The sequence below is a fragment of the Prionailurus viverrinus genome, chromosome A3 (assembly GCF_022837055.1).
Source record: "Prionailurus viverrinus isolate Anna chromosome A3, UM_Priviv_1.0, whole genome shotgun sequence".
Taxonomy (NCBI): domain Eukaryota; kingdom Metazoa; phylum Chordata; class Mammalia; order Carnivora; family Felidae; genus Prionailurus; species Prionailurus viverrinus.
Window position 1 is genome coordinate 79,530,985 of NC_062563.1, and position 26,589 is coordinate 79,557,573.

Sequence of the window (26,589 nt, forward strand, 5' to 3'; positions counted from 1 at the left end):
AGAAGGAAACTGCTATATTTTCTTCAGTTGAGTAGCACTCATGACAAACACAAGGACACATATTTCATTAATTTTCAGATATCTTGTTAATAACGTAATTTGAAAAGAGTCGGCTTGTTTTTTCAAAAAAATGTAAAAATGTTTTAATGATCCATTGGTGTTAAACAAGTTGAAGTGAATGGTATTGCTCCTTTAGATTCAAGAATTCTAGGCCTTAAGACTGAAAATTTCTACATAATTGCACATATAATAAAAAAACAGATTATTTACCTTTTTAATGAACTCTTTTTCACAGAATTCTTGAAGAATTCCTAGACATACATTGCATACATTTAAATTTGAGTTCTTAGAAGCAATGCTACCATCTTCCAAAATGGAGACCCTCCCCTCTCCATTTTGACTCAGATTATCAATCCCATCAATCCCATCTTCTAGTTCTTGTAGTCGAATTTTCTTGGGAGGTGGGTTTGGAACATCCGAAATTAATTCCTCTTTTTCAGTTTCCAAAAATTTCTGTAGTTCATTGAGCAACTCCTGGAAAGTTAATTTGGAAAAAAGTAATAACCTTTTGACAATGCCCTTAAGGTTAGGATGAAAACAGGAGTGAAATTACTATATATCACAGACTTATACAATGTTGATTTATATCAATTTTGGAGAAATCAATTAACCTTACTATCCTGCATTGGCTTTCTGGGGAATTTAAAAGAGAATTATCTGTAACTCCTCCAATATATGTGTGAATATTTTTCCAAAAGAGTTTCATATATCAGTGAAGCTAAAGTCCTAAATCTGACGCAGAAAGGTTCCATTAACAAATTTATTACAGGTGTAACCCGTTTTACTGTGTTTCAGTTTATTCTGCTTTGCAGATACTGTGTGTTTACAAATTGAAGTTTTGTGGCAACCTTGCATCAAGCAAGTCTATCAGCACCATTTTTCCAACATTTGCTCACTTTGTGTCTCTGTGTCACATTTTAGTAATTCTCACAATATTTCAAACCTTTCCATTATTATATTTTTTATAGTGATCTGTGACCAGGTGTTATGACTCTCTGGAAGCTCAGCTGATGGTTAGCATTTTTTAGCAATAAATTATTTTTTAATTACGTACATTTTAGACATAATGCTATTACACACTTAAAAGACTACAGTATAGTGAAAACATGAGTTTCATATGCACTGGGAAACCAAAAAATTAATTTGACTCACTTCATTGTGATATTTGCTTTAGTTCGGTAACCTGGAACCAAATCTCTATATCTCTGAAGTATGCCTGTAATTTGGTTTGTAGTTATGTCATGAGGATCATTCACTTGCTAATTTTAGATTTTAAAAAAGCTTCGCTTCTAATTATTAACAAATAGAAATACAAACTGAATTCTATTATTGCTAGGTTATTTAATAATCTCACAAGCACTAAAACCTCATTTGTACAATATTCATTTAATATGAGTTCTGAAAAAATAGAGATTATACGTATATTAAGTAAAAATAATTTCAAGACGAATTACTAAACAAAGGTAAACAACAGATGCTGGCAATGCTGAAATTAGGCACCATAATTACAAAAACCATGTATGCATTAATTGAAAGAAGGCTTCTACTACACTCTGGTTTGCCTAATTTCTGTCACCCTTTGTAGTAGAATGTTAAAAGTTGCATTTCTTTGAAACTGTTCTCATATTTCAGGCATTCCATTCATCTAAAAACTCAGAGGACTTTCTTTCTGTTTTGCCTACATTAGACAGATTTTATTATTCAGTTGTTGAATAAATATAATTTTGAAATTCACTCAGGTTACAATTTACTAGCTCTAAAGAATAAAAAATCTTACACTCAAACAAATCTAATTTATTTTATTAAGACATTAGCTCCCCTATTTCATCTTTAACAGAAATATTCATATATACACACACATATAGGTATATTGTGACCTACACAAATGTTTATTACCTAAATTCTATAATGTCAGTATAACATAGTACATGTGTATGGGTACATAAATAGTAATATGACTAGAACAGATCAAAACCTAAGTATATTACAAAAAAAGTCTTCAAATATTTTCATATTTACATAAAATGATACAAATAAAAGTTGGTAAGACTAAGTGTCTTTATAAGATATATTTTTTAAATCTTACGACAAATGCATAGAATGATAAAATAATGTGTCTGAAAAAATGTGTAAGGAGAGTTATACAAAACCAGTCTTATTACTTTATAGTCACAGTGTGTATAAACAAATATACACATATATATTAATCATCATAGCATATGTACCATTTTCAAAGTGTTTTCACATACTTTATTAGATACTGTCCCTTAAAATCCTGTGAGGTGGATGTTATCATCAATCCCATTTAGAGAGGAGAAAACTGAAGCTGGAACTGGGATTCAAATCCATGTCTTCTAGCTCCAAATTCTAGGCTTTGGATTCAGACAGATAGTTCATATCCTAGCTTGCTCACTTAATAGCTGTGTAAATTGGGCAGGTTGTTTACCTCTCTGTGCCTCAGTTTCTTCATCTGAAAATAGAGACAATCATAGTATGTACTTACCTGATAGGTTATTATTAGGATTAAATGAGAGCTTGACATATAATAATGTTATATGAACACTGGATATAATTATTATTTCCAAAATAATAGAAACAACTAATACATAAGGGAAATGACTTATATTTCTAACTCCTGAACAATTTTTAAAAACTGTAAAATGGGGTGCCTGGGCAGTTCAGTTGGTTAAGTGTCTGACTTCAGCTCAGGGCATGATCTCCAGTTTGTGAGTTCTAGCCCTGTATCAGGCTCTGTGCTGTCAGCATACAGCCTGCTTCAGATCTTCTGTCTCCCCTCCCTTATCCCCCACCCCCCACTCTCCCTCAAAAGTAAATAAACATGTAAAAAAATCGTAAATTGTAAGAAACAGAGTGTGCGTGTGTATATTACTGTTAATATAGGTATATATTCACATATATATAATTATTGTCCCTAAAAAGACCATCACTAGTAGAATCAAGTATATTTCACAAAATATGTTACATATTTTATGTGAAAGTATTGCTAGTCAAACCTCTGTATATTATCATAAATGTCAAAGATCCCTGTATATTATTTTTGTTGTTATTAATAGTAAAAAATGATGATGGTAAGCATTTACTTCTAGAGGGTTACAAATACCTATTTGTAAGTACAAATGGTAATACAGAAAACATAAAAAGAAAAAAATGCAGCCAAATCTACACTTAATAGATCTTCCACTTAATAGAAGATCTCAGGACTGTCATTCTCCTGTCACATATATTACTAACATCTGGTTAGAAGTACTATTTTTTGATATCTGTCTACTCTTTGGGAGAAGTATATACAAACATTACATACACCAGGGATGTGCTTCACAAAGATCCCACTACATTAAGTGTCAGATATAATCACTTAAGAAGGAACTTACACTTTTATGGTCTAGTGGAAATTCCATAATTACCATCATCAGGAATTACTTTATTATAGTTTTTTTTAATTTAATTAAGAGCTATGGATACTTTCCCCCAAATGTACAGGTATTCATTTTAGAATAGAGAAACTTTCTTTAGAAACAAAATGAAAGTACCTTGTAGGGACGTTTGTAAGGTGCATGAAAATCCACACCACAGAATCTGAAGATACATCTTGGACAGGTACCAGTACTGAGCAACAACTGGGCCACATGCTTATTTTCCTCAGTCAGTGGAAACATATTAAATAATTATCACTAGAAAGAAAGAAAAAGTAATGAATATCTTTCGTGTTTTACTTTCACAGACAAATCTGTCACCTTTAGGGATAAAAACTAGCTTTAATTTGAAAACACTATTTCATACTCTTCAACAATATCCCTCTCATTTTATGCATATTTAAACATAAACTTGAAAGACATTTATTAGATGGATCAGGTAAAAGTTTCTAATTGTCAAGGAATTTAGCTTAGCATTCTGGATTATTGATAAAGTACGTCAATTTAACTAAATCAATCAAAAGAAATAAAAATAATCAAGAACAGTTGTCTCTGAGGAGGGTAATTCAAACAAAGAATGCAGAGTGAAATTTTGTTATTTTATACCATTCAGGGCTGTTTGGGAACACAGAGTAGTAAATTCAATAAATTTTCCCTATTAGAAATTAAAAATGAGTTTGCTAGGAAAAAATAATCGGAGCAGTCTATATAATATTTTACTAGCCTTACTGATAGCTAAGCAGTCAAGTATTTAAAACAAATTGACCAGTCGATCTAAAAATACCAATTATAGTTTGATGAAATAACTAAATGATAACCATTAGGAAAATGAGAAAAACCTGCTCCTCTGATGCACAAGTAAAACCTCCCCCCACCAAAAAAAAAAAAAAAAACCCACAAATTACATGCAAAATAATTTAGAGTAACTATTATCTACCACAAGTTGCTACTTTTTGCAATTTGAATAACCTCCCTTAGAAACAAATACAAGAGAATGGGGTAATATCCAATATAAAACTCTTATTGCCAAATAAAATTAAATTACTAAAATTAAATTACATAATCATTCTGTTTCTCAAATATTTCTCTAAAATTAAATTACATAATCATTCTGTTTCTCAAATATAGATATTCTGATTATTGTACCACCTCATATTACTTTAAAATGAGGAACTGGCAATATTTTATAAAACAATAATTGCATGGCAGTATTGTGGGATGGTATAACTATGGTCATGCAGATAAAAAACAGTAGCATTTTTTGAGAGGCGCCTGGGTGGCTCAGTCAGTTAAGCATCCAACTTAGGCTCCAGTCATGATCTCACACTTCGTTGGTTTGAGCCCCAAATCGGGCTCTGTGCTGACAGCTAAGAGCCTGGAGCCTGTTTCCATTTCTGTGTCTCCCTCTCTCTCTCTGCCCCTCCCCCACTCACACTCTGTGTTTGTGTGTGTGTGTCTCAAAAATAAATAAAACATTAAAAAAAAAAACAGTGGCACTTTTTAATTTGTGCAGTTTTATAATCCAAATGAACTTGCTTAAAATTTGTGGGAAGGTAAAGCTCTTACCAACTCCTTACTCTGAAGATGTGATTCTTAGAATTAGCTTGTTTTCCAACCCTTTAGAACCCACTCTTACTTGCAAGTTTTTAAATGTTCATGGACACTTAACAGCATACCCTTCACATAAAGAGTGAGGAAGGCAGGTAGAGTGTATCTTAGAACCCTTCACCATAAAAATCAGTTCAGCAGCCAGGACTACAAAAAACAGACTCTCTCTGGCTGAGTTCTAACTCAGGTGAATACAATATGGGAGCTGGTAGGCAGAAAGAGAAGAAACTCAGACATGCCTGGATACACCAGCGAGAACTGAGACACTGAGACTGAAGCTCTGATTTAGGGTTGCCTAAGTACATTTGGGCTCGAGGCCATTTTCATGAAATGACACAAGAGTATTTGGAGAACACTTTGTACATAGAGAAGCTCTGTGTGGTCATCATCATATAAGTGATATGAACTCCTTCCGCCAGTCCATTTAATCTGCTAGTTTGATAGTGACAAGGGGTGGCATTCACTGAGGGGCTGATTATCAGCATTTAAAGTATGTCCCTGATTGCACTCCCTTCCCAGAGAAACTATTTCTGTCTCACTCTTTTTTTCTCCTTTCCATTAGTTAAGGCCAAAGATTTCATTTAATTCAGAATTAATCTTTAACTCAGAAAGAGAAACAAACCCTCCTCCCTGATAAATAAGTGGATGAGTAAGTTCTTTAAAAGGTCACTTTGTATCAAAGATTTCCCTGGGGACTTAAGTTAAATATTTTTATTAAAATGGATGCTTTCTTAGGGGCACCTGGGTGGCTCATTCCGTTAATCTAACTCTTGATTTCTGCCCAGGTCATGATCTCACAGTTTGTGGATCAAACCCCACGTGGGCTTCTTGCTGACAGGGAGGAGCCTGCTTGGGATTGATTCTCTTTCTGTCTCTCTCTCAAAATAAATAAATAAACTTAAAAACAAATGGATGCATTCTAAGGATAAGATCGTTCCATTTGCAACAACACGGACAGACCTAACAGTTTATTATGCCAACTGAAATGACTCCAACTAAGAAAGATAAATACCATATGATTTCACCTATAAGTGAAATTAAAAAAAAAATTTTTTTTAACAAAAACAAAATGAGAAAAGAACAAATTGATGGTTGCCAAAGGGAAGGGGAGTGAGAAATACAGGCTTCCTCCGGTTATGGAATAAGTCTATGAAATAAGTCACGGGAATAAAAGGCAATGATATTACAATAGGTTGTCGGCTGACAGATGGTAGCTACACTTGTGAGCACGGAATATCAACATAGAGAAGTTGAATCACAATGTTTTACACCTGAAACTAATGTAACACTATCAAGTACACTAAAGTAAAAACAACTTTTTAATTGAAAAAAAAAGGGGGGGGAATGCTTTCTTTCCTTTGGCTCAAAGACTGTTTATTTCTCCAATAAGCACACTTAAAAGTAGGATGCAAAGTCAATACATGACACATTACAATCTTTTGGCTCTGAGAAGTTCCCAAACCTGTTCCAGAATTAGGAAACCTCCTGCCCCACGTAATTTGAAGGTCTTAAAAGAGAAAACAAAACCCTCTCTTTGGCGTTTATGTGTTACTAATGGAGCAGTCTTCCAAACCCTCTCAAGATTATTTTCATTTAGCAACAATCTAGCAACTTCTCAAGCAAGTTGGCATGTTAACATTAAAAGGAGGAAATGCGTTATGCCTTAAGGTTGGTTGTTTTATTTTGATGTACAGCACTGAAAGGATTTCATAAGACATCAGAAATAAGTTGTTTCATATAAGGTTTATTATCTTTGAAAGCAAGCCCTGAGAAATGTATCCCATACTGTACGCTTTTCATTGTTGGTTGCCTTTCTTAAGATTTTTTTTTTCTTTTCGCTTGTTTTACAGACAGAATCGGAACAAGTCATTGCAACAGAACTTCCTCCCACGTGTCAGCGTCCCTGCGGGTTTCGGGTCCCTTCTCCACAAAACAATGATACCTGGAGAGGACGGTGGACTTTATTTTCACCTCTTGGACGACAACTGCAACCATTCGTTGCAAACAGAGAAGGGGCAAGGGCGAGTGAAAAAACACCAAAATGGCCAGACTGAGTCTCACATCCCGTGATCTTTTAACACTCATTTCCACAGAGAAGGGTGTCATTCGTCTCATGGGGGTGGGGAGAAGTGTATTTTCAGAACTTCATTGCTCTACCGTTACACTCAGCTGCAGAATGTACTCTAGTCTCGGAAATTCATCCAAGATCTAACCTCGAGTCTCTCCTTCGGCCAAGCAAGCCCTTACCCCCTTCAGTCAGGTCCAAGAAACTTCCCACTCACCCCTCCTTGCTAACAAGGTCGCTCCAGCAGAAAGGAAACGACCCCCTCCATCCAAACCTCTCCAGCGCCCAAGCCGCACTCCCACCCCTCGGACCTTCCAGCCTCACCTTCTCCCGCGACGCCGGAGCCTAAGGTTTAACCCCTTCCGGCTCCCAGAGGGAACGGGGAAGACTAAAGACAACGTACCTACTGCGTGTAGCAATTCTGTTCCCCGAGGAAACGAGAGCTTTAGAACGAAAGTACCAGGTCCTCTCGCAGGGCCTGAATGAACTCTCTCCCCTTCTCGTTTGTAGGGAAACCAGAAAAATTGCCTGGTGCACCGCCCCAACCCCTCACCCCATCCCCACCCCTTCTGGGGTAGGAGTCGGTGGGATCCAACACCCCGCCAGAGCCAGACTAGTCCCAGAGAAGCCTCCGTGGACTCCGACGTCTAGGAAGTTGTAGTCGCTGTTAGAAATATCGATGAGCCCTTAGCCTCAGGTTTAGAATGGAAATTCTTGCTTAAGCAAATAAAGAGAGTGTTCCCCACCCCCGTGGATTAGCCGCATCTTCCTATCCTCAAGTCCCAGCCAGCAAAGCACCACAAGCGACGTCCTCCTGACTGCAGGGGTGGGCGGGGTGGAGGGCTCGGTATTCTGCCCGTTGCGCCTGGCGCGCGAGGTACTAGTGTACCCGGGCCTGGAGCGTCCCAGCGCGGACCAGGAGTGAGCGGAGGCGGAGGAGATGGCTTCCCAGCCGCCGCCTCCCCCGAAACCCTGGGAGACCCGCCGAATTCCGGGGGCCGGGCCAGGACCAGGACCCGGCCCCACTTTCCAGTAAGTGTGGGATTCTTCAGACCGCGGGTTTGACGGGCTGGAGCGGGAACTTGGCAGGAGACGGTTGAGGCCGTTGTTGGGCTGAGGTGTCCCCTCCCCCCCTCAACCAAACCCCAACGGTGAGGGTATCAAGGTGGGGACAGGGCGCCAGTGTGGGGAATTTCGATGTCAAACAGCTGTTTCTGACTTGACGGCTCTTGGTAGGGACACTGTCCAGGGAGCCTCTGGGCGCCTCACTGGGTCCCGGTGCTTGGAAGAAAGGGGGCGGCTTCCAGCCCCTTGCTGTTAGCGGGACGCCGTGACAAAACTGCTAGACCCCCTTTAAAGCGTTAGACTTTTCGGTCTTCCGCAGATGAGAGTGGCTGGCACTTGCCCAGCCCCGGCTCGACTGGGAACAAAGTCTCTCCAAAGCTTTTAACAACCTCTCAATAAGTTGGTGAAAGCCCAAAAGGTCATTTTTACGCAACTGGAACCCAAGCCTATACAACTTTGAGTTGTTTTCTAGCATAACTCAGCAACGTTTTGGATAAAGGTTTGGAGAAGCAACTTCTAAGCGGAGTTCTAAATCCAAGGCCTATGGATGGCCTTTGTGTGCAAAATAGTGTGTCATTTTTCTAAGCCCTGTGTGTTTTGTATTTGTTTTTAATCAGTGTTAAATGGATAAAAAGTTAAAATAGAACGAGAGAAGAGTTTCACAGCCTTGTCTGTTTCGTGTTGGGTGGATCTGGACATCCAAATTTAAGTGGTGACATTCGGATGTCATCACCTATCATACAGTAGGTTTACCTAACAACTAAAAATCCCCAGTATACTGGAATGTATTTCTACTGTGTTCTAAAATCTTGTAATCCTTATTTAAACGTCACGATGCTTGAACATATTAGCAAATTAATTTAATAATGACAGATACATAACAAGTAATGAGCCGTAATTATACTGTTAAGATGAGGCCACACTTTCTGCTACCTTTTTTATGAGCGATTTGACTTTTAAAAAAAAGTTTGGACAGCTATTTGGAAGACAGATTTTATACCTGACATCCTGTTAAAGTTCTGTTTATGTAAAATTAACCATTTTCCCACTTTTTCTCATTGTGAATTTTAAACACGTAGAGACCAGTAGAGAGTAAGATAATGAATACTTGTGTATTCACTCCTAGCTTTAAGAAATGTTAACATTTTTCCAGATTTGCCTCATTTTTTCATATTTTTTAAAAAATAAAAATTACAGAAATGGTTAAGCCTCTCTTTCTTCTTTCCTCCTGTAACTACTGTCCCTATTTGGTGTTTAATGTACCCAATTGTGTTTTGATACTTTAGTACTAGGTTTATATGTTATATATATGTGTGTGTACAGTATTCACTATGTTTTTAAACATCAAATCATATGTGTGTGTATCATTTTGCAAAATGTTTTCCCCTTAAATATTATTGATTTTGAGATTTATCTTGTTCATACGTATAGCTGTAGTCCATTTTAATTGCCATAGGATATTCTATTATATAAAAACAAACTATTCTGTTGTATTAAAGTATTATATATTAAAAACTACTTCAGTGACCATTCGTGTGCCTTTCTCCTTGTCCACATTTCCAAGAGGCTTTCTAATAATGTTATTGGGAATAGAATTGCTTGGTAGAGGGTATGCTTATCTTTAAGTACTAACTGTTGCCAGGTTGCTTCCCAAAGTGGTTTTATACCAGATTTTACATTTTCACTAGCAGGGTATTCTGTTTCTCTACATTCTTTCAAACACTTGATGATGTTATTTTTTAGTTCTGTATTTGCTAATCTAATGGATGTGAAATGATATTTTCATCTTTAATTTGCACTTCTCTGATTAGTAATAAGATTGTCTTTTTGAAAGTTAATTAGACATTTGAGATTTTTCTGTTGACATCTTTGGCTCACTTTTTAATTGGCTATATGTTTGCTTCTTAACTTGGTAAGAGTCCTTTATTCTAATTCTATACTAATTCTATTATGTTTGTTTTTAATATCTTTCAGGCTGTGGCTTGTCTTTTTGCTTTATATTTGTGTTCATTTTTGTTGTACAGATACTTTTTAATTTCAATGTAGCCAAAATTTTCATATTTTATTGTTTGTGTTTTTTGTGTCTTGGCTAAGAAACCCTTCCTGTCTTAGATCAAGAAAATTTTTCTCTATTTTCTTTTTTTTTTTCTCTTTTTTTTTTTTTTTTTTTAAGCTTATTCATTTTGAGAGGGAGAGAAACACATCCAGAGAATCCCACACAGGCTCCACACTGTCAACACAGAGCACTGGGGGAGGATGTCTGGAGGTGGGGGCGTGGATCTCACAGACAACAAGATGATGATGTGAGCCAAAATCAAGAGACTGACCCTTAACTGATTGAGCCACCCAGGCACCCCTCTCTCTATATTTTTTTTACATGTTCTGCATTTCACATTCATATTTTTAATCCACCTAGAACTGACTTTGTTGTACAAAATCAATGTGAAATAGGTAATCTAGTTTTTTTTTTCCATGTGGATAACTGTCCCAGTACCATTAATTTATATATTCTGTGCTAGTTTGTAATGTCATCACATTCAGTTTTCCTAAATGTGTGGTTCTGTTTGGGATTCTATTGGTCTTTCTAACCGCCACAGTTTTTAATAAGTTTTGATATCCGGTATGTCAGTTACCTCTCCACATTGCTGTTCTTCATAATTGCCTTTGTTACATTTAGCCATTATAAAAAGACTTACTGTGATTTTTATTGAAGCTTTATATTTTATGAAAATACGGACTTTTTGCCTCCAATTGTGTTTTGTGATTGTCTCCATGAAGTACTTTTCCATCTTTTATATCCAGCATAATTCAGACTTAATTTGTTCTGGTGGTTTGGTTGAAATTCTCTTTGTTCCATGTTGCAGTCCTGTCATTTACAAATAAGCCAGCATAGATAACCAACAATCTTGTATTGCTCTTGACTTTCATTGGAATGCTTCTCAAGTCTCACTATTAAGTTTGATATTTGATTTTTGGTTTTGATAGTTCTCCTTTTGAACTTCCATCTCCTTGCTCAGATTTTTATTATGAAGGAGTATTAAATATTATGGATGACTTCTATGAATTTGTTGAGATAATCGTTATATATTTTTTAAAATTTGAAATGTGATTTATTTACATCAATTAACTTTCTAATTTAATCAATCCTTAAATTTCTGGATGAACTGCTTAATTGTGATTGTTTGTAAAATACAATGCTGAATTCTGTTCTAATATTTTAAGATATTTGCATGTATATTTCTAGGTGAAATTAGCCTGTAATTTTCTTTCTTTGCACTATCCTTTTTTAGCTTTATTTCCAGGTTGCATAGGTACAGAAATTTTTCTTTTGAGTCTTATTTTTATTCCTTTATAGGTAGATTATTTTTTCCTTAGTAGTCTTTAAGATTTTACCTGATACCTTGGTCCTCTGCAACTTTATTATGCTCTGTTCAGATATGAATATACAGACATGTATATTTTTTCCTCCTGCTCAGTAGCTACAGTGTTCATACTCACTCATAATCCTTCACTGTAAGGATTCAATCTTTCTTTTATTTTTTTTCTTTTCTTTCTTTTTATTTTATTTTTTCTCAATATATGAAGTTTATTGTCAAATTGGTTTCCATACAACACCCAGTGCTCATCCCAAAAGGTGCCCTCCTCAATACCCATCACTCACCCTCCCTCCCCCCATCAACCCTCAGTTCTCAATTTTTAAGAGTCTCTTACGCTTTGGCTCTCTCCCTCTCTAACCTCTTTTTTTTTTTTCTTCCCCTCCCCCTTGGACTTCTGTTAAGTTTCTCAGGATCCACATAAGAGTGAAAACATACGGTATCTGTCTTTCTCTGTATGACTTATTTCACTTAGCATAACACTCTCCACTTCCATCCACGTTGCTACAAAAGGCCATATTTCATTCTTTCTCATTGCCACGTAGTATTCCATTGTGTATATAAACCACAATTTCTTTATCCATTCGTCAGTTGATGGACATTTAGGCTCTTTCCATAATTTGGCTATTGTTGAAAGTGCTGCTGTAAACATTGGGGTACAAGTGCCCCTATGCATCAGTACTCCTGTATCCCTTGGGTAAATTCCTAGCAGTGATACTGCTGGGTCATAGAGTAGGTCTATTTTTAATTTTTTGAGGAATCTCCACACTGTTTTCCAGAGCAGCTGCACCAGTTTGCATTCCCACCAACAGTGCAAGAGGGTTCCCGTTTCTCCACATCCTCGCCAGCATCATAGTCTCCTGATTTGTTCATTTTGGCCACTCTGACTGGCGTGAGGTGATACCTGAGTGTGGCTTTGATTTGTATTTCCCTGATGAGGACCGACATTGAGCATCTTTTCATGTGCCTGTTGGCCATCTGGATGTCTTCTTTAGAGAAGTGTCTATTCATGTTTTCTGCCCATTTCTTCACTGGGTTATTTGTTTTTCGGGTGTGGAGTTTGGTGAGCTCTTTATAGATTTTGGATACTAGCCCTTTGTCCGATATGTCATTTGCAAATACCTTTTCCCATTCTGTAGGTTGCCTTTTAGTTTTGTTGGTTGTTTCCTTTGCTGTGCAGAAGCTTTTTATCTTCATGAGGTCCCAGTAGTTCATTTTTGCTTTTAATTCCCTTGCCTTTGGGGATGTGTCGAGTAAAAGATTGCTGCAGCTGAGGTCAGAGAGGTTTTTTCCTGCTTTCTCCTCTAGGGTTTTGATGGTTTCCTGTCTCACATTCAGGTCCTTTATCCATTTTGAGTTTGTTTTTGTGAATGGTGTGAGAAAATGGTCTAGTTTCATCCATCTGCATGTTGCTGTCCAGTTCTCCCAGCACCATTTGTTAAAGAGGCTGTCTTTTTTCCATTGGATGTTCTCTCCTGCTTTGTCAAAGATGAGTTGGCCATACGTTTGTGGGTCTAGTTCTGGGGTTTCTATTCTATTCCATTGGTCTATGGGTCTGTTTTTGTGCCATCAATCTTTTAATTCAGGAAAATTTTCACTAATTATATCTCTATTGTTGAAGAAATATTTTTTCCCATCTCTTCTTCTGGGGGACTCCTATTAAACGTTGTATCAGGAATAGTTTTCACTACAAGTAATAATATGTGACTTACTGAGTTTTGGACTATAAAGACATTTCTTGTTTAGTTAACAAAAAGTCTAGAGATCTCCTAACTCAACATTGTCATTAGGAACCTATGTTTTTCCTGGCTCCCTTTTTAAATTTTTTTCTGTAAGCTTTCTGAGAGTTTGGGCCATTTCTGTATTAGTCTTTCTTCTTTGAAAGGAATCTCTTTTTTTCCTCCAGTGCTTTAAAGATTTTCCTCTTTGTTTTTGGTTTTTAGCGATTATACTTTGTTGGGCCTCAATGTAAACGGTTTCGTTTGTGTTATTTTGGGTGGGATTCATAGAGATACTTGAATCTGATTTGATGTCTTTCATTAATTTCAGAAAAGTTTCAGCCATTATCTCTTCAAATATTCCTTCGGCCCATCATCTTTTCACCCCTTTGACTCCAACAGCATATATGCTCTGTATTTCACTGTACAGCCGGTACCTTATACTCCTTTCTGTATATATTCTTTTGTTACTCATACTTCATTCTGGGTATTTTCTTCGGAATTCTCTTGTAGTTCACTGATGTTTTTCTTTCAAAATGTCCAATCTGGTACTGAACCAGTCATTAAGTTCATAGTTTCAGTTATTTTAAATTCTTCAGTACCTTGTTCTTTCATGTTTTAAACAGGTAATGTTGTATGTTTTTAGCTTTTCTACTTTTTTTTTTTAGTGGCAGGATTAGTCTGATTACCTAGAATGCCATTGCTTGAAGTGGAATTCCCCAAGTTCTTTCTATATTTTCACTGTGTTCCTTAGTCTACAACTAATTTTCTTTTTGCCTCATAGTTGCAAGATAATCCCTGTGGCTGTGAGCATCATGTCTAAGCTTTGTAATGGAGTTTTCTTCATATTTACATGTTTTTATTTCATTTCAATTTTTATTTCACAGATGTCATTGCTTCATTGATGTCTATTTTAAACATATTTGCAGGGCACCTGGGTGGCTCAGTCAGTTAAACGTCCAACTTCGGCTCACGTCATGATCTCGTGGTCTGTGAGTTCGAGCCCCGCGTCGGGCTCTGTGCTGACAGCTCAGAGCCTGGAGCCTGTTTCGGATTCTGTGTCTCCCTCTCTCTCTGACCTTCCCCCATTCATGCTCTGTCTCTCTCTGTCTCAAAAATAAATAAATGTTTAAAAAAATTTTTTTAAACATATTTGCAATCCTTGTTGAGCTGTTACATGAAACTTATTTTTCCTTGGATTTTCATTCTAATTGTTGATTTTTGTTAGTTTGGTTCTTAATGTTTTTATTTCTTCTTGTGTACGGCATTTTTGATATGTTTGTTTTGAATAGGCATTTTTGAGTTCTGTTTCCTCTCCTTTCCCTTCCATTTATCTCTCTGTGTCTAGTAGGTTTTCTATTGACTCTCCCTGCTCCTTCAGCATGCACCCTCCCATGTAAGAATCAGGTGTAAAAATGGTGGCTTAGATTAAGGATATCAAAGATAAAGTCACTGAGTCAGTAGTTGTTTCATTTCCTGGTCTTGAGGCCTAGTCAGAGTCCTACCCTTCTTAGTTCTGTAACTTTCTAAAAATCTTAAACTACTGTCAGCAAGTTTCATAATCTCTTTTTAGAAGCCAAAGTGATGCATCCCAGGCCACAGCTTCAAGCAGTGAATTATTTCCATTAGAAAGGAGCACCGTTAGTTCTTGTTACTTCCTAGAAGTCTAAGTCCTGGTTGTCACTACCTGATTTCAAACCCAGAATTGAGTAGGCCTGTAGCATCACCCTTCCAATCATTTTACATTTCTGCTTGGTTTCTGTTATGTAAATCTAGATATGCTATTTGTTCTTTTTGTTTTATCTATTATTGCTCCTACTTTAGAGCAGAGCTGCTTTATGAAAACCAGGAAATAACTACACTGTTAGTCACCTGACCCTTTTTAAAGTTTGGTTCTACTTTTTGTGATGTGATACAATATGAAGTAAACATAACCCATGAATTATTCTTGCCAAAAATGTTAACATGATTCTAATTAAACCTTTAGATGCAATGTTTAATTTAACTGGAAATGTAGAGGATAGAGATATATTTAAACAACATTTTGGGAAAACACAGATTTAGAATGTAAGACATTCTAAAAGAAAACTGGCTGGACTCTTCAAAAAGTCCAGGGCATTCCAAAAAATGGAATGATTCTAATTTAGAAGAAATGAGGAGACAAACAACCAAATGCAGTGTGTGAACCTTAATTGAATTTTTGTTAAAAAAAACCCACAACAACCTAAAAGACATTTGACTCTTAAAACTCAATGATAAAAAGGCAAGTACCGTAATTTTTCAAATGGGCAAAATATCTAAATACACATTTCTCCAGAGATGATTTAAAACTGGCAAATAAGGGGCACCTGGGTGGCTCAGTCGGTTGAGCGACCGACTTCAGTTCAGGGCATGATCTCACGGTTTGTGAGTTCGAGCCCTGCGTCAGGCTCTGTGCTGACAGCTTGGAGCCTGGAGCCTGCTTCGGATTCTGTGTCTCCCTCTCTCTCTGCCCCTCCCCCACTCATGCTCTATCTCTGTCTCAGAAATAAACATTAAAAAAATAATAAAACTGGAAAATAAGCACATGAAAAGATACTCAACATCATTAACTGTCAGGGACATGCAAAACAAAATCACAATGAGATACCACTTCATACCCACTAGGTTGGCTATAATGAAAAAGATAAATAATAACAAGTATTGGCAAAGATGTGGAGAAATTGGAACCCTCATGCACTACTGATAGGAATATAAAATGGTACAGTTGCTTTGGAAGACAATCTGGCAGTGCCATAGAAGGTTAAGCATAGTTACTCTATGATCCACCAATTCCATGCCTAGGTATATATACCCAAGAGATATGAAAGCGTATGTTCACACAAAAATTTGTACATAAATGTTTATGATAACAGTCACAAAAGCCAAAAAGTGGAAACAACACTATATCTATCAACTGATGCATAAATAAATATAACTCAGCAGGAAACAGGAATAAAGTGATAAATGCTACAATATGGATGAAACTTCAAAACATTACATTAAGTAAAAGTAGCCAGTCACAAAATACTATATGTTGTATGATTCATTTACAGTAGATTCTCATTATTTGCAGATGCCAAATTTTCTAATTCTCCTCACTAAAATTTATTGTAACCCCCAAATCAATGCTCATGACGCTTTCATGATCATTCACAGACATGGATAGGGTGGCAAAAGATTTGAGTCATCTCAGATGAGATGAGCTGAGATTGAACAAAGCAACACTCCTGCTTCTTGTTTTAGCTTTAAGCTTTAAGCAGGTGTCCTTTTAACAACCAAATGGATGCCACATTTTTCATATTTTTGTTGGTGATTTTGCTATTTTAAAACGGCCTCTAAGTATAATGCTGAAGTGCATTGTTTCCGCCAGGAACAATGATTCTATTTGTTAATTAGATGTTCATAGCAAATTTATAGACTATGACTATCGCAAATAACAAGAATTAACTATATGTGAAATCACCAGAATAGACAAACCTATAGAGACAGAATTTAGATTAGTCATTGCCTAGGATAGGGAATAGAGCAAGAAATAGGTAGTGACTGCTAATGAATGTGGGATTTCTTACTGGGATGCTAAAAATGTTCTGGAATTACATAGGTTGGTAGTTGTACACCTCTGGTATCTCAATAAAACTGTTTGAAGACACTTGAGGGTAATGGATATGTGTTGAATTTTAATTGGATAATGATATGGAATTGTTAATTTTTAGAGATGTGAAAATGGCATTATGTTTTTTCTGAAATATCTTTGCTCTTAGGAAGTAACATGTTGAAGTATTTAGGAGTAATGTATCAAGTCTGCAAGTTAATTTCAAATGGTTCAAGAATTTTTAAAAGACTAGACAGTGAGAGAAAGAAAGTTCATGTGGCAAAACAATAATAGTTGTTGAATCTAGATAGAAGAAATGAGGGTATTCATTGTACTTTCAACTTTTTTTTCTGTTTGAAATTTTTCAAAATAAAAAGTTGGGTTGGTAAGACTTTTGGCACGTTCAGCACAGAATATACATCTTTTGTTATAAGTTGTAGGTGTGTTGGTTTCTCATTTTGCTGGTTGTAACAGAAGGCCGGATGGAATGTGGACACTGAATGTACTTGTATATGCCAAAAATAGCATTACAACCAGAGAAGAGTTGGAAGAAACTTTCTTTTTTTTTATTAAGTATTTACATTTAATTCCTTACAATTTTTAAACTAACATATTCATCAAAACTTATAAAAGAAGGATATATAAAGAAAAAATAATCTGTATTAATGATCTGTGTGATATATGTGTTTTAAATATTCACTAAAAAGAGACTTCAGCATAGTGGTTGTATCAGTACCTTTTATATGCTAAGCACTGTAGTAGTTGATGGAGAAACAAGGATAACTCCTGCACCTATGAGGAGCTCACCTTGTAGAAGAGGCAGACATGTATACAAATGTAAGATACTGTACGATGATGGACAAAGAATTGTGGGAAGGACTTCTGATGACAGTAGAATAATTTAAGGGAAAAAAAACAACGCTATTAAGGACAAATAGAAAAGCTAGGCAGAATATAAAAACATCTGCTTGAATGCATTATAGAATAAATAAGGTAAAGATTTATGGAGCCCAGATCCAAAAGATGGAAAAAGAGAAAGATGGAAATCCACAAAGGTGAGAGTAGATTCTCATAGAAGCTGCTGCTGATTCCAAAAGAAGCAGTTTAGATGATGGGAAGCTAGTTGAAGAGCACCTTCGACAGATTCTTGGAGTATGGTTAGAGTCTAGTAGTCCTCCAAGACAGGGTGCTGATAAATTACCCATACCTTGTGTTATGACCCTAAAAAGATACATCTATCTAGATATGAGAGTATAAAAGAAGCAGACACTCCCTTACAGGAGCATAAACCCAGCTTCAGATCATCTCAATCCCTGAAATTAGATTAGGGACAATCATGGATTGATAATAGCTTTAGCAGGCTAGTTTGCCTGAAGCAAACTAGAGGATAGTTCAGAAAATAGTATCCAGAATGAAATACACCTAGAGGAAGAGAGCATCATCCAGAGTCTCAAATTCTTGCCACAATTCTTCATGTATGTCTCATGCATAAGCAAAATCAAATAGCAGGACCCAGAAGGATATTAGATAATATAAATTGAAACTAAGTGAAACAACAGATGAGAAAACAGATTTCAAAGGGACTCTAGAAATTGGAGTTACTGAACAGACTTTAACATAAATTTAAAATGTTTAATATGTTGAAGGCAATAGAAGAAAACAAGGAATTTTGGCAGATAATTGGAAACTATCAAAAGGAAAAGGAATATGTAGAACAAAAATGCAGTAACCAAACTTAGTAACTCATTGGGTTTAGCAACAGTTTAGACACTGCTACAGAGATAATTAGTGACTTAGAGCAACGTTCTAAGTGTGTTCTGTAGCTACCAAGACTGGCTGCTGTTTTCAAACTATAAATTAGCAGCCCACAAAAAGATAATGAAACTTTGTCCAGAATGTAAAGCAACATTAATACTAAGCACACTATTTAGTTCAGTTGGCATTAAGAATTCATTGATAAAGAGGCACCTGGGTGGCTCAGTTGGTTAAGCATCTGCCTTTGGCTCAGATCATGATCTCACAGTTTGTGAGTTTGAGCCCCACATCAGGCTCTCTGCTGTCAGTACAGAGCCTGCTTCAGGTCCTCTGTCCCCCTCTCTATCTGCCCCTGCCCCACTCACACACACTCTCTCTCTTAAAAATAAATAAGCTTAAAAAATTTTTTTTAAAAGAGTTCATTCACATTATGGTACAAGATACTTATTTTGTGATGTATTGGCCCTTTTGAATAGCAGGACCTAAAGGATAATTAGGAAGAACATATCCAACATATTTTTGCACAAAGAGACAAAAGGGCAGAAAATGCAGAAAGGATGGGAAGAGATTTAGAGGATTAAGCAAGGTATAATTTAAAAACAGAGAAAATGAGGGGTGCCTGGGTGGCTCAGTCAGTTAAGCGTCTGACAGCTCAGGTCATGATCTAATGGTTTGTGGGTTCGAGCCCCATGTCAGGCTCTGCTGATAGCGCTGAGCCTGGAGCCTGCTTCAGATTCTGTGTCTCCCAGTCTCTCTCTCTCTTTCAAAAGTAAACATTAAAAAAAAATGTTTTTAAATAGAGAAAAGGAGTAGTCTTATAATTATACAGCAATGCTTCTCAAAATATTTGTGCTGATACCTAATACCTTTATAAAATACAGTAAAAATATAACAATGTCAGATTGCTTAAACAGTCTTATTTGTTGTACTTTTCTCATTATAGGTCAGTGCATATGACTCATAAATTAGCACTGATCGACAAACCATATTTTAAGTAGCATGATACTAAAGAAATTGAATTTGTAATTAAAATCATAATCATCTTGATGTTGAGAAATCATTTGATAAATTCAATGTTCATGGTAAAAACTCTTAGCAAATAGAAATAGAAAACAAATTACTAAATTTACAATAACTCTACAGTAAACATAATAATGGTTACATGTTGAGAAATTTCTCTTTGAGATCAGAAATGAGACAAGAATGCCTATTAATCACTTCTGTTCAAGATTGGACACATGTCTTAGGTGCAATACCTTCTTTAATAATCAAAACTGTAAGAATTGGAAATATACCTATCATTCACATACAGTATGACTGCAAATCCTTAATTGAAAATCCAGAAGAATCAAAAACAAGTTTGTTGGATATAAGCACCATATTAAAAAAAAAATCCATTATTTCTACATAACAGTATCAAAGTGAAATTTTAGAAGACACCATTTATAGTAGCATCAGAAAATATCAAATATACAGGAATAAATCTAAAGAAAACCTGCCACAAGGAAACTATAAAACAGTATGGAAACTTAAAGTTTAAAAACCATTATTCAGAAAAATCTTTAAAAGATCTGATGGGGCCGCCTGATTGGTTCAGTTGGTTTAGTGTCTGACTCTTGATTTCTTGATTTCAGCTGAGGTTGTGAGATCCAGCCCTACATCTGGGCCTCCATAGAGCCTGCTTGAGAATTTCTTTCTCCCCTCTCCCTCTCCTGCACACTTGTGCTCTGTGTCTCTCTCAAAACAAAACAAAAACCTAATAAATGTGGGTTGAAACTCTAAATATTATAAAGATATGGTTTATCTCAAATTAACCTACAGATTCATTGTAATCCCAAACAATCTCAATAGGGTTTTTTTGTAAGTATTTTTTTAAATGTTTATTTATTTTGAGAGAGAGAGAAAAAGAGAGTGCATGCACTTGGGGCAGAGAAAGAGGGAGAATCCCAAGCAGGCTCTGCGCTGTCAGTGTGGCTTGAACTCACAGACTATGAGATCATGAACTGAGCCGAAACTAAGAATCAGCCATTTAACTGAGCCACCCAGGCACCCCTCAATAGGGTTTTTTTGAGGGAGAGGGTGTGGAACTTAAAGCTCTGATTCTAAAATGTATATGGAAATTCAAAGGGTCAAAAAAGCTAAAACACTCTTGAAGATGAAGAACATTGGAGGAGGACGTGTTTTATTGAATACTGCTAAGACCTATTATAAAACTATAGTGATTAAGATAGTGCCATTTAGGGGCAAGGATGGACAAATACCTAGTTGTAACTAACCCTGAGAAAATAGGTTGAAGATACTGCTAATAATGCTAGCAAGTAAACAAGAAAATAGCAGAGTTTAGTCAGCTCTTTTATCTTGTTCATTTTAACACTGAGATTCTAAGCATGTAGGTATTAGAGACTAATCCTTATTCTTACCACCTCTTCAGTAGATCTGTCATTAACACTGGGTATGTAAGAGGTGTTTAATAGTTACTTTGAATTGAATTTATTATGTGCTTAAGATACTATTTTGAATCTTTTTTTTTTTTTTTTTTTTTTTTAGATCTGCTGATTTGGGTCCTAGTTTATTGACAAGACCTGGACAACCAACACTTACCAGAGTGCCCCCACCTATTCTTCCAAGGCCATCACAGCAGACAGGAAGCAGCAATGTGAATACTTTCAGACCTGCTTACAGTTCATTTTCTTCAGGATATGGTGCCTATGGAAATTCGTTTTATGGAAGCTATAGCCCTTATAGTTATGGATATAATGGGTTGGGCTATAACCGCCTCCGTGTAGATGATCTGCCACCCAGTAGATTTGTTCAGCAAGCTGAAGAAAGCAGCAGAGGTGCATTTCAGTCCATTGAAAGTATTGTGCATGCATTTGCCTCTGTCAGTATGATGATGGATGCTACCTTTTCAGCTGTCTATAACAGTTTCAGGGCTGTATTGGATGTAGCAAATCACTTTTCCCGATTAAAAATACATTTCACAAAGGTTTTTTCAGCTTTTGCATTAGTTAGGACTATAAGGTATCTCTACAGACGGTTACAGTGGATGATAGGTTTAAGAAGAGGCTCTGAGAATGAGGACCTGTGGGCAGAAAGTGAAGGAACTGTGGCTTGCCTTGGTGCCGAGGACAAAGCAGCTAATTCAGCCAAATCTTGGCCAATATTCTTGTTCTTTGCTGTTATCCTTGGTGGTCCTTACCTCATCTGGAAACTTCTGTCTACCCATAATGATGAAGTCACAGGTAAGAGTAATAGAATAGGTTCAAAAACCACATAACAATCTCGAATTTTAAGAATAGATTTGTTAAATTAACGCTCTTTGTGTTCATTTGTGTTTAATTTTTTTTTTTAATTTTTTTTTCAACGTTTATTTATTTTTGGGACAGAGAGAGACAGAGCGTGAACGGGGGAGGGGCAGAGAGAGAGGGAGACACAGAATCGGAAACAGGCTCCAGGCTCTGAGCCATCAGCCCAGAGCCTGACGCAGGGCTCGAACTCACGGACCGCGAGATCGTGACCTGGCTGAAGTCGGACGCTTAACCGACTGCGCCACCCAGGCGCCCCTGTATTTAATATTTTGATCCAATTGTATTTTCAGTTAAGAACTTGAAAACTGGAAAATGAATATATAGCAAAAACAGGCTTACTGATTGGTTTATTGTTTGTTTAATGTAAGAGTACACATTGCCTGACTACTGTTTACAGGGTACTGAACTTGATGCTGTAGAGGCTACAGGTATGCATAGGACATAATTCCCTTATCTTTCTAAAACTTACTGGCAGGGATGGATAAGACAATATACAGGTAATTGTAATTTTGACCTTGAAAAAAAGGAGAAGGTTCATAATATATATCCTAGTGAGCATATTTTTGGATTTTGCATAGTGTTAATTATAGAATTTACTTTGGTGGAGGGTGGTGCTTTTCTCTTGGCAAATAGATTTATACAGTTTACACCATAGCCAGTGAACACTAACCCTAACTTTAATTCTTAATTTGGTTTGTAGACAACACCAACTGGGCAAGTGGTGAGGATGACCATGTAGTTGCTAGAGCAGAATATGATTTTGCTGCTGTGTCCGAAGAAGAAATTTCTTTCCGTGCTGGTGATATGCTAAACTTAGCTCTCAAAGGTAACAAAACATGAATAAATTGAAATTACCCATGAATTTTTTGAATTTGTAAATGTACTATTAAAAACTGCAACAAAAGATCTTGGTCCTTGTTCGTTAACTCAGAAGTAGTTGCTAGTATTTCTCTTTTGTGTCAGTTTAGACCTTCCAGATCCAGGGATGTGGAAGAAAAATGCTCAACAGGGTTGTTCCAATAGTATTTCACTGAGATAAGGAAATATTTTGTTTATGTATATAATCACTTATAAACTCAAAACTTGAATTCCAAACTCTGTTAATCCCCACACAAAAACATGAGATTAACACTACATGTAACAAATCTAACAACCCGAAGAAATTCTCCTGTGACATAAGTATCCCTGTCAGTCTTTAATTGCTCAGACTGGTATTGCTTTCTTTTTTATTTGACTAGTTTACTTCAGAAACTCCCAACATGAATATTTTAGGAATTACTGTCATGAAGTATTAAAGAACTTCAGCAAGGAATTTATACACATCACAGGTTTATTTTTGAACCAGGTCACTAATAGTTTTTAATGGTTCCAGGTAAAATGGCCTTTTCCCTTAGCTTTCCTCAGTAAGGATGATCAGAATTTTTATGGATTTGCAAAAAAAAAAAAAAAAAAGATTTTTGTGTGTTTGTGGGGATTCAGGTTTACTAGGAAGAGTAACATTTTGTTGGTAAAAATACTAGTAACAATAGTAACAGCTATCCTTTATAGGATAAGGCACTATATATCTTTCATTTAACTCTTATAATAATGCTGTGATGTAGGTACTATTATTATCCTGACCTTTTTTTACTTATGAGAAAACAGAGACTCAGAATAATTAAATGGGATCACAAAGCTAAGGTGTGATGGAGCTGGACTATGAACCTAGGTTTGTCTGACTTCAGAACCTGTACGTGTAACCCCTTTGGCTGTTTTCCATGTGATCTATTAATGGAAACTTGAGCCTTTAATTGGTTCTAGTCATTACATAGGGAAAAAATATCTTCCATGTTCACATAATTTATTGTATAAATAATTGAAAATTTTGGATCAAATTTGCTAAATCTCTGCCTCATCCCTCATACACAAAACCTAGGCTTCTAAGTATTAGATTCATATTTTTCTTCTAGTGAAAATAGCACTTTCCTATTTTGGATTACAAAAGAGTGATTTCTTTTTAAGATTTATTGTTAGACCCATACAAATAATTAGCTTTAATCTAAATAAAGTATAAAGATCAAGTGTGGTTTCTTTCAATTATAGTATTTCAGGAAAATTTTATATCTCATATTATTCTTCCACTAATGACACCTCTTAACACTTTAGCTTTGCTTCTTTGTTTTCTTCCTTTGCCCAAAATACATTTGAGCATTTAGAACAAAATCAGTCACAGACATGGTTGATTTTAAGTGTTTTATTTATTCTCTATTGTAGAGTATTAAACATAAAAATGTTATATTGTGCCTAACTTATAGTGTTGACCTAAAACCCTAACAGTTAAACAGCTTTTTAAAGATATGAGTAATCTTTAAAATACCAAAAAACAAAATTGAATATATTAAATAAATCTTTCCTACTTTAAGCTTAGAGTACTGCCTTACCTTTTTGTCATGTGCCTAGAGATAACTGAGGTCTTTATTTTTGCCTATCTTGGATTAAAGTTAGCATTCAGTATCTTCAGAATTATTCATCACAATCACATGGAATGAATTTTGTATTTTGGCCAAAAGTTACGTAAAGAAATTTGGCTTGTATAAAGGTATGTATTTTCTATACTTCCCTGTAACTTATATTGAGAAGGACTGAGAAATTCATTTCTTAAATTTCAGTTTAAAATATGAAAGACATGGGAGAGAGCCAAAGCATAAGAGACTCTTAAAAACTGAGAACAAACTGAAGGTTGATGGGGGGTGGGAGGGAGGGGAGGGTGGGTGATGGGTATTGAAGAGGGCATCTTTTGGGATGAGCACTGGATGTTGTATGGAAACCAATTTGACAATAAATTTCATATATTGAAAAAAATATGAAAAACAGTGATGTTAGTTTTAGCTTTTAGGAGAATTGAATCTCCTTACTCTATGAATGGACCAACTAATAATAAACTTCATGTTCTTCAAGGCTGAAAATATAGTAAGTATAAAATAAAAAGTATAAATTGTAAGAAGGGACTCTAGAACTGTTAAGGCTACTCATTTGATTTTGAATATATGTATTTGTTTATGTATTTTATTGTGTAAGTGTAACAGATATTAATATTTTATTATTAATATTTTGTTGGACTCCAAAATGTGTTATAATTACAAGGCTGTCTTTTCTTCCATCAGAACAGCAACCCAAAGTGCGTGGTTGGCTTCTGGCTAGTCTTGATGGTCAAACAACAGGACTTATACCTGCTAATTATGTCAAAATTCTTGGTAAAAGAAGAGGTAGAAAAGCAATGGAATCCAGTAAAATTTCCAAGCAGCAACAATCTTTTACCAACACAACACTAATTAAAGGAGCCACGGCTGCTGATTCTTTGGATGAACAGGAAGCTGCCTTTGAATCTGTTTTTGTTGAGACTAATAAGGTTCCAGTTGCACCTGATTCCACTGGGAAAGGTGGAGATAAACAAGATCTTTGATATCTTTCATGTTTGCCTGCAATTGAACTATACTTTTTAAAAATTCCTTCTTACAAAGAAATTAATCTACAATCCAATGAACACATTTGTTAATGGCTATTCCAGGTGTTTTGCTGCTAGAAATTATTAAAGTTGTACACTAGTATGTTGGTCTAGTGACCTGGTTACATTTTATGAGTTCTTAGACCATGAGGGTATTTGTTTCACCTAGCTTTTAAGATTATGGAGACTGCTGTCATTTTCATCTTATATAAAATCCTGTGTTTATTGAAAGAATAAGTTTAATGAACTATAGAATACACTGTTTGCTACAGTAGGGGTCATTAATGCTTTTTAAAGTTAGAGATTTGGAATTGATTTGGAATCCTCAGATAACGGGTGATAACACACAAATATGAGAACAGGCAAAAGGCTAATTTTTTTTTTAACAACTTTAATTAAACTGAATAATAAAAATTTTCTGATCTGTGTTATATGCAGTCTTGGGTTTGCTTTAGGCAGTAATATATTTTTATCTACTAACAATTAATACTTTTACCTTTTATTGTATTTTTAAAAATTCATCTTGAAAAGGTCTTGAAAAGGTCACTAGAAGCATGGTTCTAGAGTGATATTTAGCCCTTATAGTTTTTCCTGCTAGTAAAAAAGGCTGAAAATTCTCTTTCTTACAGATTATTTCCATTTCTTCTGATGATCATGGAATGTTTTATCCCTTTACAATATGACTAGTTTTCATCCTGGATAAATCAGAATATATGAAAGATTTACTTTATTTTTCTCCAGCCAAGACTCAAATCCTTCAAAGTTACACATTACAGTATAATCATTTCCAGCGGTAATGATTTATATCTTTTCATGGATTCTCTGCTTTTCCCTCGTATAATTACTTTTTAAATTCCATATTCAGGCTGTTCTGTAAACATTGAAAACGTGTCACATTGGATACACATTCTGTTAGGTTTAGTTTTTACTACTGAGACTATAAACGCAATGCCATTTAGCATATGATAATACTATACAACTTGTTTTATATTTAATAATGACTTTAAATGCAGTTAAACTTCACTGAATATTTAGCCATAAAATTGGAAAATCATACAAAATTGGAAAACCTAAACGTTGTGATCATAGTACAAAATAATACTTT

General features: G+C 35.7%; 2 protein-coding genes across 4 annotated transcripts in view; one reads left to right on the forward strand and one right to left on the reverse strand.

Moving 5' to 3' along the window:
• The window catches only part of PUS10 (pseudouridine synthase 10), a 71,448-nt gene extending 63,739 nt beyond the window's left edge, over positions 1-7,709 (reverse strand). For 2 of the 3 annotated variants that reach the window (XR_007150704.1, XM_047851424.1), the window contains exons 1-3: positions 7,492-7,570; positions 3,612-3,752; positions 271-534 (exon numbers count right to left, since the gene is read on the reverse strand). Coding sequence is in view for 2 of the 3 variants with exons in the window: in XM_047851424.1 (XP_047707380.1) it covers positions 271-534; positions 3,612-3,737 (390 nt within the window). In the remaining variant the exon portion in view is untranslated. Of the gene's footprint in view, positions 1-270; positions 535-3,611; positions 3,753-7,491 lie in introns of all 3 variants that reach the window. The other variant, XM_047851425.1, reaches the window with a different exon arrangement.
• Positions 7,710-8,063: 354 nt separating this feature from the next.
• Positions 8,064-25,917, forward strand: PEX13 (peroxisomal biogenesis factor 13). Its single transcript, XM_047853018.1, has 4 exons — positions 8,064-8,199; positions 21,240-21,934; positions 22,701-22,826; positions 25,144-25,917. Exons 1-4 carry the CDS (start codon positions 8,108-8,110, stop codon positions 25,440-25,442), a joined length of 1,212 nt encoding a protein of 403 aa, XP_047708974.1. The 5' UTR covers positions 8,064-8,107; the 3' UTR covers positions 25,443-25,917.
• Positions 25,918-26,589: the final 672 nt, after the last annotated feature.

Bases quoted from the DNA above. Each gene is read 5' to 3' on its own strand.
- PEX13 (XM_047853018.1), top strand. From the start codon at position 8,108: ATGGCTTCCCAGCCGCCGCCTCCCCCGAAACCCTGGGAGACCCGCCGA. The intron at 21,935-22,700 runs GTAAGAGTAATA...TTTGGTTTGTAG, and splicing joins CCATAATGATGAAGTCACAG to ACAACACCAACTGGGCAAGT. The intron at 22,827-25,143 runs GTAACAAAACAT...TTCTTCCATCAG, and splicing joins GCTAAACTTAGCTCTCAAAG to AACAGCAACCCAAAGTGCGT.